Below are 13530 nucleotides of genomic sequence, written 5' to 3'. Positions count from 1 at the left end.
CCTTTGGCATGCTTCCAGACAACTTTGGGAGGAGGGTACCCTTCCACAGAGCAGTTGAGAACCTCTGACTTGCCATAGATCCCATCCTGGTTATTAGGCTGAACCCGAAAACCAGGGGGAACTACAATGAAGAATATATATATATATTAGGAAAGGAGATACCAATAGAGTTGTATTGTCAAACAGGATATGTTCTTCTGTCAAACAAACATTGTCCTTAACACCAATCCTAACCCATTAATCCTGGTCCCGAAAAATGTCCTAATTGGTGAAATCACACTTAGCATCTTATCCTACTACATTCCTCTATAACTCACCTGTCACAATGAGTTGTCTCTCTGAACTGACAGTTGCTGCGTTGTTGCTTGCAATACAGGTATAGTTTCCGTTGTGCTTGAGCGAAACTTCGGAGATCTGAAGGGAGCTCATGAACTCCTTGGTTTCGATGGTGACTCCCGACGTTCCCGACACAATCTCCTGCCCGTCTTTCCTCCAGGTGATCCGGATTGGCATGTCTCCGGAGGACACCACGCACGCTATGTACATCAGTTTACCAATGGAGGTGGGAGGGAAGTCAAAGGGCTGGATGAGGGGAGGAACTGATGGAGAAAGAGAGCGAGAGATCTTCAGTATCAAAATTCGAACCCTTCGTAGTCTGCAATGTAATACTGACCCCATCACCCTCCCAAAAATGCACACACACATACACGCTCACACACATCCCACCCCTCCAGCCCATAATAGCTGCTCTAATTAGAGCCCAATTGGCATGGGGAATAATGGCATTGCCATGGAAACAGAGGTGGGGGGCTCCATCGGAGACATCTGGGGGATTTAATCTGGGGCTCGTTAAAATTCAGCTAATTAAATCAGAGACATGACAAGACAAGCAGCACACTATACTGACTTCACACTGGAGTCAGTGTTCGGTTGTACCGGTACAAACACACACACACGCATTCACGCAAATGCACACACTAGACCTCGCTGTCTTTGTACCAGGAGCTGTAGCCCCTTGTATGGACACACACGGTGAAGTGAAGATTCAAAACCCAACATCAGAGTGACCTCCCTTTTATTTAGATTTAACATACTGAAAATAACACCCCCACACATATACACATGCTAAGTACACTGGGTAATTGATGAATGGTTGTAATGCTGCAGAAGGCCTGTAATCCTGTTAATCAGAGGCTATTAGTGGTGTGCTTTCTTTCAGGGTCTTTGTGCCAACGGATGGGAAAGACCAACCCAACCTTCACCACCCGCCTACAGCTTAAATATACACTCATTCTAATGCAAAACACACTCCATTTACCAAAACACACTCATTCGGCCACAATAAACCACTACACTTTCAAAAGAAATTTAAAAGATGAAGTACTGTACAGTGGGCATCCTTTCATTGAAGAAGTATGTTATCAAGCAATGCCAAACCTCAAATGGAGTGTTTTTTTTCTCCTTTTTGGAAATCCTCCAAAAAAAAATCAAGATACCCTGCTGACTAGGCTCAAGTCCAAAAAATTCTCTCAGGGCAGCCTCTTCACACCAAATCCAATGTTACTAAATGACAAATAAAGTTTCACACTAAAACGATTTACACCAATTTTTTGTTTCATTCTCTGTTGACACCTGAATGAATCGTTCAGCATATGAACAATTAAAAAAGGACCTACAAAATGGAAGTAAATAAAACCGAATGAAAATGCATGAATACAACACAATATTTCTGACTTAGTGTGAACACATTGTTTAGTCACATTCAAACTAAATCTAATGCGTCTCAACAATGCATAAATACACTGTATTAGCAGCAACCACATGCAATTTCACACAAAGGCTATTGACACCATGTCTGATGCCAAATTTTTGCAAATCTTTAAAAAAAAAAAAGTTTGGATAGCTCGAAAAAAAAATCGATGTTTCACATTTGGTATGGAGCTAAATCCAGTCTGACTAACTGACATGAATCCATCATAAAATAAATTTAAGGATGTCCCAATCAAGTTTATTGTTCCACCCATCTGAATCCACTCATTGAATACTGAGTATTTGCTGATACCCGATCCGATACTTGGGACTCAAATAGGAGCATCTATCCCTATAATATCCAATATAACAATTACTACAATAAGTAATTGTATAATTCTAATAAGATACTCTCTCTCTCAATATATATATATATATATATATATTAAGGATGCACCGATATGATTTTTTTGGGGCAGATACCGATACCGATTTTAACAATTATTGGCCGATACCAATACCAATATTTGTCACTTCCTCTCTTATTTGAAATTTTGTCATCAAAATAGATCATATTTTGATCATGTTTTAAATAAGCACAGTTCAAAAACACCTGCATTAAAATATACTAGCAGGTTTATGGCTGCATCATCAAATAATTTTTAATGAAAATGGATTGTGTCCATTAACATTCAGCAGGCCTACATAAAGTCAACAGAACAAAGATACATATGAAATAAACAGTGATTTTTAGGTAGGTTTAATAGTTTTCAGGTACAGAAGTAAACAAATGTAAAATAACACTGCATATTCTTCACTGTATAAATTATATACATATTAATCATTCTTTATTGTAACAGACTTTATTGTGATTAATCTTCTAATTTGTTGCTGTATACATTTTAATATTTTTTGTAAGTTTAAATATGTATTAGATCTTCTTTACAAATGCGGGACTATTATTTTGACGGGTTTTCTCTTCTACGGATATTCTGCAGATTTAAAGTTTGTCAGTTTAAGGTCTGTATGTATTTATTTATTTACTGTTAGTTGTAATAAGTGTTTTGAGTAATTCGCTATATGTTGATGATAATGCAATTGAGAGAGAGAAAGTTTAACACGCACTTCTTGTGCTCTGTAATGTTTAGCTTTTGTGGTGATTTTATTGGAATGAAAACGGACGCAAAAAATGTAATAAATCATTAGTAAAGTTTTGGTCATCATTCTGATGGGGTCCGCTACACTTATGAAAGTTACAAAAGATTTTTAGTCAAGAATAGTGTGTGATCTTTTGTTATTTGATTAGCATTAAAGAGCAAACAGCAGCACTAGGATTACGCAACAGACATTATACAGCTCAGTGCATTCACACAGTTAATGAATAAACCATCGGTTTGCTACAGCCGATATGCTGATGGTTGTAAATTGAGCAAAAATCGGCCGATACATCGGTGCATCCCTAATATATATAAGTATATATCTATAAAAGCGGATACGGATACAGGTCAGTTAAAAAAGTGCTTAATCGGTCCTGATACCAATCCAGCTTGGGGCATCATTTCAAAATGACAAAAAAAAAAAAAAAAAAAAAAAAAAACATATACAGTACTAGGTATTTAAGTAAAGTGTCTGTAAAGTCCTGGTTGGCTGAAAAAAGGCTATTTTCTTCCATCATCTTCTTAGTTGTGTAAAAGGTTGGAAGGGATCTTTAAATGTTCTGCTAAAAGGTTTATTGCAAAGTGCTATAATTTTTATGGTATTTATGTAAAAAAAAAAAAAAATGTGTACATAAAAAATGTGCTCTAGATGGTGGTTTTGCTTCCATAAATAGCCATATTAGCCTTTAGTGGCTTAGTGTTTTAGAAAATTAATCTGTTTGGTCTTACAATGCTTGTGCCTTTTGGAAATTATATCCAAAGTTAAGATTCCCAATATAATAACAACAACAACAAAAATACAATAAAAAAGACCTATTTGATAATATTTGATGATGATGATTATATATAAATAGGTGTGAAGGATTTTATACAAAATCCAAAATGACTAATCAACACAAAGTTACATACAGTACAGTCCAAAAGTTTGGAACCACTAAGATTTTTAATGTTTTTAAAAGAAGTTTCGTCTGCTCACCAAGGCTACATTTATTTAATTAAAAATACAGTAAAAAACAGTAATATTGTGAAATATTATTACAATTTAAAATAACTGTGTACTATTTAAATATATTTGACAAAGTAATTTATTCCTGTGATGCAAAGCTGAATTTTCAGCATCGTTACTCCAGTCTTCAGTGTCACATGATCCTTCAGAAATCATTCTAATATGCTGATTTGCTGCTCAATAAACATTTATGATTATTTTCAATGTTGAAAACAGTTGTGTACTTTTTTTTCCAGGATTCCTTGATGAATAGAAAGTTCAAAAGAACAGCATTTATCTGAAATACAAAGCTTCTGTAGCATTATACACTACCGTTCAAAAGTTTGGGGTCAGTAAGAATTTTTATTTTTATTTTTTTGAAAAGAAATTAAAGAAATGAATACTTTTATTCAGCAAGGATGCATTAAATCAATAAAAAGTGGCAGTAAAGACATTTATAATGTTACAAAAGATTAGATTTCAGATAAACACTGTTCTTTTGAACTTTCTATTCATCAAATAATCCTGAAAAAAAAATATTGTACACAAATATTTTGTACAATTGTACACATTAAATGTTTCTTGAGCAGCAGATCAGCATATTAGAATGATTTCTGAAGGATCATGTGACACTGAAGACTGGAGTAATGATGCTGAAAATTCAGCTTTGCATCACAGGAATAAATTACTTTGTGAAATATATTCAAATAGAAAACAAATTGTAATAATATTTCACAATATTACTGTTTTTTACTGTATTTTTAATTAAATAAATGTAGCCTTGGTGAGCAGACGAAACTTCTTTTAAAAACATTAAAAATCTTAGTGGTTCCAAACTTTTGGACTGTACTGTATAGCCTATATATTTAAAACATCACAATTTCCCACAAAGAAACTATTTACTGTACATAATGGAGGATTTTTGTTTGTCTATGATGATAAAAAAAAATTATGTGGATCATTGTAGAAACTTCACACTGGTATGAAGGAGTTTGCACTAAATCTTAAATAAACAAAGATATAAAAGATTTATGAGCAGTTTTTTGCTTACAATCTTGATGTTCATTTTTTTTTAACGTAAAAACCCGTAGAGTGCCCTTCTGACTTTTTTGGGTTCATCTAAAAAGCTTCTAACTTATTTTAAGTGGCCATGAACATCCACAAAATAATTGGTAGTAAGCACAAACCTTTGACTGTGACGTAGACAGTCTGGCTGATGGAGAGCTGGGGTTGGATGAGCACACTGCACTGATACGCCCCCTCATCCATGCCCTTCTGCACATCGCTCAACTTCAGAGTCCCGTTCTCGTACACCACCTGACGATGGTTGTCTGGCAACGGCACCCCGTCTTTATACCACTTGATGGAGTAATAGGGGTAACCAATCACACGACAGTTAATGAAAGTGTTGCGACCGGCCACGGCTGTGATGTTCCGCATGGCCCGGATACTGGGAGGACCTGCAAGAGAGAAAAAAGCAAGAGCAAGGAAGAGAGAGAGAGAGAGAGAAAGAGACAAAAGAGAGACAAAAAAAAGAGGGAGAATGTGGCGGATAGAAAAGGGTAAAAGAAAAGGATTCGAGAGAGAGTGGGAGATGGAAGACCAGGTTTTGCATGGATATTTTGGGTAAAGAAGGGAGAAATGTGGGAGGAAGAAAGGAGAAGAGCGAGTGGTGGAGGGGGAGGAGGGGGTTAGAATGCCCTTGGTCTTCATAGCACAGATTGTGGTGTAGATGGTGTGTGCATCTAGTTTCAATGTGGCTTGTACCATATCCTTGATCAGAGCTTGGCACATATCGTAGACACAAACCATGCCTTTATAAATTTAGCAACTGAATGAGGTGTGTATCTGTAGCTACATTAATAGCCTATGCCAAGTTAATGGATTTAACAGTAATGTTATGTGCGGCGTAATCTTAACAATAAAATACTAACCTAAAGTGTTTGTGTGGTCAGAGTGAAAATACAACATCACATTTCATAGCAACATCCCAAAATACACATTTAAAGGATTGAGGACTGCGAGAGCAGAGGCCTTAGAATTATTTTATTATTTAATTGTGCCATGTTGGCCTGCTAACAGCTAAATCAGTTAAGTTTGATAAGCTAAATGCAAAATAGCTACTGAATGGCATTTGAAAAGTAATTCTATAATGTTTTGATGCTTTTCATTGGAACTGGTCAGTAGTCTGAATTTTGAGGCGGCATTCACACTGACATAGATTTAAGCGTTGGAGTTTGTACTGACTTAATGAGATTTTTTTACAACTTAAATTAGCCTAAGCTGTTAGATTGTATTCAAACTGGTCAGGCTGGTCTGTTTTGATGGTTTTTTTCAGCTTGCTAAACCAGCTAAACACTTGCCTGGCAAGGCCAGACTGATATATCTTCTACAAGATATATCAGTCTGGTCAGTTCGCCCTCCGTCGCGATTCGAGTCAACTCCAAACCGTACCGTGCAATCAGATTCGTTTATTTCAGTGACGCAAACAGCGTCACTCTAGTGCAGAGAAAGTCCCTTCAATATCAACAAAGATTGCGCACGGGAGACCCGAGAGTTTGTTCTATTCAGCCGTGAATTCAGTTTTAAATGACCAAAAACACATTAATTATTTACTTTTCGCTGTTGACTCTCTTGTCGCTTTGCTACCGTCATATCCACCCTTCTCTGATTGGTTTACTCCACTTCCTGTTTGCTCGGATTTGCTCCGCCCTAGAAATCAAATTGATTCAATGGCGACCAGACTCATCCGCTGGTACAGTGGTGAGGCTGGATTTTCCCGGCAAGCTAAATACCAGGTTAGCCAGTCATTTTACAACTGGCAAAAAAAACACCTTAGGCATGTTTATGCTATTTTTTTTTAGTAGGCTGTTGATTGCTAGTACACATTCCTGCTTTGACTTCAGTTTCATGAAGAGAATAATGTGAGCTCCACTATCTAGTAGTCACTGTGCATTTGCATAAAGTTTGCTCAGATTTGTTGAAAATCTTTGTCTCTAGTCACCTCAAATCACCAACTATTGCTGAAACTTGCTCTGTCGCTGCAAAACTGTCAGTACGAATGCCCTTTCACGTGATTAGCATATGCTAACAGCTGCTGGTTCTGCTTTTCAGCTTGTTAAATCAGCTGAACACCAGGTTAGCCAGGCTAGGAGGCCATCTTCAACAGCCGAAAAACACCTTAGGCTTGTTTATGCTATTTTTTTAGCAGGCTGTTGATAGCTAGTACACATTCCTGCTTTGACTTCAGTTTCATGAAGAGAATAATGTGAGCTCCACTATCTAGCAGTCACTGTGCATTTGCATAAAGTTTGCTCAAATTTGTTGAAAATTTTTGTCTCTATTCACCTCAAATCACCAACTATCATGAAACTTGCTAAACACTGTCAGTGCGAATGCCCTTTCATGTGATTAGCATATGCTAACAGCTTCTGGTTCTTGCTAGCAAGACCAGTCATTGCCGAAATTGAAAAGGTTAATAATGACCGATTTGTGTTTGTTTTGGGAAAAAGTCAAGGCTGACTTTCTTCAGGACTCTGCTCTCAGATCACACACGAGGATGGAGGGGTATACGAACGAATGGATGGTGAAACACTGTGAAGATTTGAATGGCCAATGCCTGAAGATGCAGAAAGAATAGAGACAAGGTGGCTTAGGTGTAAAAATAGAGGAACCAAAAGCACGAGAAGACGTAGAAGGACATTTTGTTTCCCTCAAAATGGAGGGCGGATCGGTTTATAAATCGTCGATGGGGCATATGGAGATTTTATGCACACAAATATTCTCATCCTCTCTAACAGCCCACTCCTCATCCTCGTATCTCTCTCTCTTCTTCTGTTGCTCTCTTTCCCTTTCTCTCAGCTCAGCGTGCGTTGTGCTTTGAAGTCACCGCTCTGACAAGTCAACCCTGATGTATTATTCAAGAAGACTGTCGCACAGTATCCCTCTTCTCTCTTCTTCACAGTTATTCTCTGGCTGTCTTTCTATTTCTCTATTTTTCTTTTGTTCTCAAACATAATATATGAATGTATGAACTTAGATAAGGATCCAGACAGTAACTGAGCAACTCTATTGTACTGTTCACAGGAAGAATGGGCTTGATTGCTCACGGGTGTCTGTGTTTGTTAAATATTGTGTTGCGAAACTATCATTTCAAAAATAAATGTGTGCGCGTGAGATGGATAAGAGTGTGTGGTAAAGTCAATGCTGTTAGTTTTTATGAGCGCACTGCGGTCAGAGTATATTAGTCAGGCAGTAGTGTTTTAAGACTATATGAGTGTGTCCATGAGCATTGGGATCATTCAGTGTGTGTGTGTGCACTAACTGTGGCTCCCTGGCACGGGGTCTCATTCTCACTGCGATGATTGTTCTGGCATGTCTCCTTAAAGCAGACAGATATGTCATAACTGAACATTTCAGAGAGAGAGAGAGAGGAAGAGAGGCTGAATTCAACAGGCCTGTCAACACGACTCAATCTCACTCAGACGGCACGCCCACAGACCGTTCACCAACCGTCTGATGCATATTATGCACAAAACTGTCTCGATCTGGCAAACCTAATCTGATTGGCTGGCTTAACGCAACTTCCGAGAGAAATGACGCACTGGGTTTTATCTGTCCGACTGGAAACAAAGTCTTTGTTTACAAGGTACTGGATTGATAAAACAAGCACTACTGAGGATGAAATTATTACTAGAATTGTCAGGTAAGTGGCATCAGATCTTTAAAAAGATATTTATTTCAGAGCTGAGGCCTCTTGTTTCTCTCTTCCAAATGTACGAAAAAGTATCAGGTAAAAGATATTAAAATATTTTTGTCGCAAATTAACTAGGTAACCATGAGCAGAATTTTGTATTCCACTTTGTCTGTGATATAATCAGTACTCATTACTTACTCATTAGACACCATATTGAATTCAACCGAAGAAAACGCGTTGCAACCGAAGAAAAAACACCAGCAAATTAAGAAAACCTCTACATCATCTTGACAACACATGTGAGCTTTTTGTTTATTTTAACATCCTCATCATATGTGCCTTGTGTGTATTTGCAGTGCGTTTCTGTATTTGGTTGCATTGTGAGTATTTGCAGTGCGTTTCTGTATTTGGATGTACTGCGAGTATCTATAGCACATTTCTGTATTTGGTTGCATTGTGAGTATTTGCAGCATGTTACTGTATTTGGTTGCGTTGTGAACTTTTGCAGTGCGTTTCTGTATTTCGGTACATTGTGAGTATTTGCAGCACGTTTCTACATTTGGTTGCATTATGAGTATTTTCAGGGTGCATTGTGAGTATTTGCAGTGCGTTTCTGTAGTTGGTTGCATTGTGAGTATTTGCAGTGCGTTTCTGTATTTGGTTGCATTGTGAGTATTTGCAGTGCGTTTGTACATTTGGTTGCATTGTGAGTATTTGCAGCACATTTCTGTATTTGATTGCATTGTGAGTATTTGCAACGTGTTTCTGTATTTGGTTGCGTTGTGAGTATTTGCAGCGCGTTTCTGTATTTGGGTGCATTGTGAGTATTTGCAGCGCGTTTCTGTATTTGGTTGCATTGTGAGTATTTGCAGTGCGTTTCTGTATTTGGTTGCTTTGTGAGTATTTGCAGCGCGTTTCTGTATTTGGTTGCATTGTGAGTATTTACAACGTGTTTCTGTATTTGGGTGCGTTGTGAGTATTTGCAACGTGTTTCTGTATTTGGTTGCTTTGTGAGTATTTGCAGTGCGTTTCTGTATTTGGTTGCATTGTGAGTATTTACAACGTGTTTCTGTATTTGGGTGCGTTGTGAGTATTTGCAGCGCGTTTCTGTATTTAGGTGCATTGTGAGTATTTGCAACGTGTTTCTGTATTTGGTTGCATTGTGAGTATTTGCAGCGCGTTTCTGTATTTGGTTGCATTGTGAGTATTTACAACGTGTTTCTGTATTTGGGTACGTTGTGAGTATTTGCAGCGCGTTTCTGAATTTGGTTGCATTGTGAGTATTTACAACGTGTTTCTGTATTTGGGTGCGTTGTGAGTATTTGCAGCGCGTTTCTGTATTTGGTTGCTTTGTGAGTATTTGCAGCGCGTTTCTGTATTTGGTTGCATTGTGAGTATTTGCAGCACACATGTTGTCAAACTGATGAAGACGTTTTCTTAATTTGCTGGTGTTTTTTCTATTTACATGTGTTGTTTTTCAGTTGCAGCGTGTTGAGCTCTCTTGGCCACCATACATATAGATATAATCAAAATTCACCACTTATAGATCTTTGTCAGGTTAGACGCCATATTGAATTCAATGCAGATAAAAATGAGGATGTAAGTGATAGACGTATAGTCTTTAAAATGGCATGCACTGTATAAGAGTCGCAGATCATGAATTTTCAGAATTCACAACTTTTAAAATTGTTTTATGAAGTTTTTGTCTACTGAAAGTTTTGTTTCTTCAGCTGAACAATCAGATTGTTGCTAAACAACAGTACAATCCATTGAACGCACTGTATTCTATCCCTCACAGCCTCGTTTTCAATCCTGTCAAAAATTAAGTATGGTGCTACCCTGACTAAGGTCTATTGAAATCCTAATATGTCATAATATGTTAAAAAAAAGAATAGAAAGAAAAAGGATCTGTCACTACTTCATTTATATTATCTCCACTCTTGTCTGCTCGCTTCTCTACACTCCTCTCCTTCTCCACTTACGTTCTCTCATCTGGCTTCTGCTCTGCTTCTCTAATACCTTCTAATTTTTCTCCTTTCCCTTCCCTTTGAGTTGTTTCTCTCCTCTCCATTTCTCTCCTCTTCTCTTATCTTTGCTCCACTTCTCTCCTATCCTAGGAGATTTTTTCATCTCCTTCTCTAGCTAGTTCTAGTTTCATCTCTTTTCTCTCCTTCTCATCTATCCTACTCATATCTTCTCTAAGTTTTGGTCTCCTCTTTTCTCCACTTCTGTCCTCTCTTCTCTTTTCTAATTGAAGTACTTTCTACCCTTCTCTACCATTTCAACTCATCTCTTCTCTCAGTCTGGTATCTTAGCTGACGTGTCTCTTTTCTCTTTGGCGTGATGGCGTCTCCCTGCTGCCAGCTCTCCACTCTGTCCCAGAACAGCCAGGACACCACACGTGTGCCAGCCAGCCGGCGACATTGAAACAGAGACACCGTGTATGTGTGAAAGAGAGGAACAAAGACTCAGCAGATGGAGAGACAAACAGGAGAAGTGGAAAGATACAGAGAACACAAACGGATGATCTGACAGTAGAACGAATGCTGTTCAAGATGAGAAAACGCACAGGTGACAGTGCTGCGATGAACAAACAACATAAGACGCTCCACCCACACACATACACCCACCCGCCCCACCCACGCACACACACACACACAATGACACTTGAGTTGATCAGAAGTGATGACATCTGGACTTGAGATGAGGTGGAGGAGGTCAGGGGTCGGGGAGGTGGCGGGTTATAACCCTAAACGTCTGAGATTGAAAAGTAGACAGGCACCTCTTACGTTTATGCGCGCTTGGTACTCGGCGCTACCGGCCGAGTTGCGTGCGGCGCAGCGGTACACGCCCCCATCGCGGATCTGGGGGTTGGTGACATTGACGTGCGAGACAGTGGAGCCGTCGGAGAGCGTGTACTGGCTGGCCCGGTGCGCCGAGTCCCGCGCTACCGGCTCGTCGTCCAGCGTCCAGGTGATGGTGGGGGGAGGGGCGCCTTTGGCCGCACACATGAGAGAGAAGGGCTCGCCAGGGGCTACAACGCGCTCACTGAAAGACGAGACGATCCGTGGGGTGCCGTCTGACAGGAAAAAGAGAGAGGAATACAGATAGAACACTTCATAATCTTTGAAAGGCACACTGCTGAAATGTTTATTTTATACGAACAGTATCAAAAGCAGTACATTTTACTAATACTAAATTTTACTAATGCTGAATTGAACTATAAATCCATGTCCTAATCAGATATGACTGAAAAAATTTATTTAAACTGAATTTTTGAATATTAACAATAAATTCAAATAAACAAATAATTCAATAAATTTAAATTGAAAAATACAAGTTTACTTAATCCAGAGTTTTACAAACCCTAGGGATAATTTAAGCTAATTTTTTTTTTTTTACTACTAGCCCTAAATTGCCTGGTTCCTTTCTGTTTCTGTAAATTAAAAACCAAATATATTCTGATTGACTGTTATGCTGTATTTTATGTTCATTACAGACAGAAAAAGTACATGTTACTGGAAACTTGTTGTGTCGTGCCTGTGTAGGACACGGTGTAACTTGCTTAAAAATAATAGTAATCTAATTTTGGAACTTGTCAAAAAATAAATTTAACCACTGCAGAGTCAGAATCTGAACCACAACCTTCAGCGCTATCCCATTATCCACTCACCCTCAAGCAGTATGATGGAGAAGTCCTGTGCGGTCTGACCCTTGCGGGTGGCAAAGCACTGATATGCCCCTGAGTGTCTTTTCTGGGCTGCCGTGATGAAGAGTGTCTCGTTGTGGGCTCCCTGGATGGAGAAGTGCTGGTCAGGCACAATGGGTTCTGTGTTGCGGAACCAGGAGACGGTGAAGTGGGGCGAGCCCTGAACAGCACAGGACAGAATCACTGTGCTGCTGATGCCTGTTTTCAGGTTCTTGGGGGATAATGTGACTCTCAGAGGCTCTGTGGAGAAAAAGTAAGACAGAGAGAGAGAGTTGTTTGAGTCTGAGGGTAAAATTCTGAACAAATATATATATATATATATATATATATATATATGTGTGTTATTTTAGTGTAAGCCCATGTGTCCACCAAAGCGATTTTAGCCAGCTGAAATGCTAGGCGTTCTGCTGAAAATGCCTAGCTGTGAGCGCTTGAGAACGCTTCAGTGTTTTTTTTCAGTTGAGACACTTTGCTTACTATGATACGGAATATCTCATTTCACAGATTTCACGTGTTTATTTCTGTACTGTTGCTATATATAAAACATCAATACCATGTAAAGTATTTGCTCTAGCTCTTGTTTTAAAGGTCCCGTTCTTCGTGATCCCATGTTTCAAACTTTAGTTAGTGTGTAATGTTGTTGTTAGAGTATAAATAAAATCTGTAAAATTTTAAAGCTCAAAGTTCAATGCCAAGCGAGATATTTTATTTAACAGAAGTCGCCTACATCGAACGGCCAGTTTGGACTTACATCCCTCTACTTCCTTCTTTAATGACGTCACTAAAACAGTTTTTTGACTAACCTCCTCCCACAGGAATACACAAGAGTTGCGTTTGTAGAGTGTGTTTGTCGCCATGTCGTCGAAACGCTGTTATTTTCATCCCGCAGTCCAATCACCGGGTCTGATTCCGGCTCAAATTGATAGGGTAAAATTAAAGACATGTTTACAATAACACTGAGCGCGTGCATCTCCACGTTATGGTAAGAGGCGTGACCTTTCCGGGCAAGGTTCGCTAAGCTGCTGTCGAATCACAACACAGGAACCGCTGGCACAATCAGAACTCGTTACATATTTCTGAAGGAGGGACTTCATAGAACAAGGAAGTCATCAGCCCGTTTTTATGACAGTGGAAACAGCGGAATACAGATAAGTAAATTATGTGAAAAATACTGTGTTTTTTTACACGCGAAACATGAACACATGTTATATTGCACACTATAAACACAATCAAA

The 13530-nt window shown here is 38.8% G+C and overlaps 1 protein-coding gene across 4 annotated transcripts in view; it reads right to left on the bottom strand.

The window, feature by feature from the left end:
- LOC125248557 (Down syndrome cell adhesion molecule-like protein 1 homolog) overlaps positions 1 to 13530 on the bottom strand; it is a 142574-nt gene that overhangs the window by 36547 nt on the left and 92497 nt on the right. For all 4 annotated transcript variants that reach the window (XM_048160504.1, XM_048160505.1, XM_048160506.1 and 1 more), the window contains exons 6-10: positions 12261 to 12536; positions 11370 to 11666; positions 5079 to 5351; positions 318 to 599; positions 2 to 121 (exon numbers count right to left, since the gene is read on the bottom strand). In XM_048160504.1, the coding sequence (XP_048016461.1) occupies positions 2 to 121; positions 318 to 599; positions 5079 to 5351; positions 11370 to 11666; positions 12261 to 12536 (1248 nt within the window). The remainder of the gene's footprint in view (position 1; positions 122 to 317; positions 600 to 5078; positions 5352 to 11369; positions 11667 to 12260; positions 12537 to 13530) is intronic.

Source organism: Megalobrama amblycephala, linkage group LG16 (assembly GCF_018812025.1).
Source record: "Megalobrama amblycephala isolate DHTTF-2021 linkage group LG16, ASM1881202v1, whole genome shotgun sequence".
Classification (NCBI taxonomy): domain Eukaryota; kingdom Metazoa; phylum Chordata; class Actinopteri; order Cypriniformes; family Xenocyprididae; genus Megalobrama; species Megalobrama amblycephala.
Note: the sequence above shows the minus strand (reverse complement) of the source record. Positions and strands in the feature narration are given on the sequence as shown.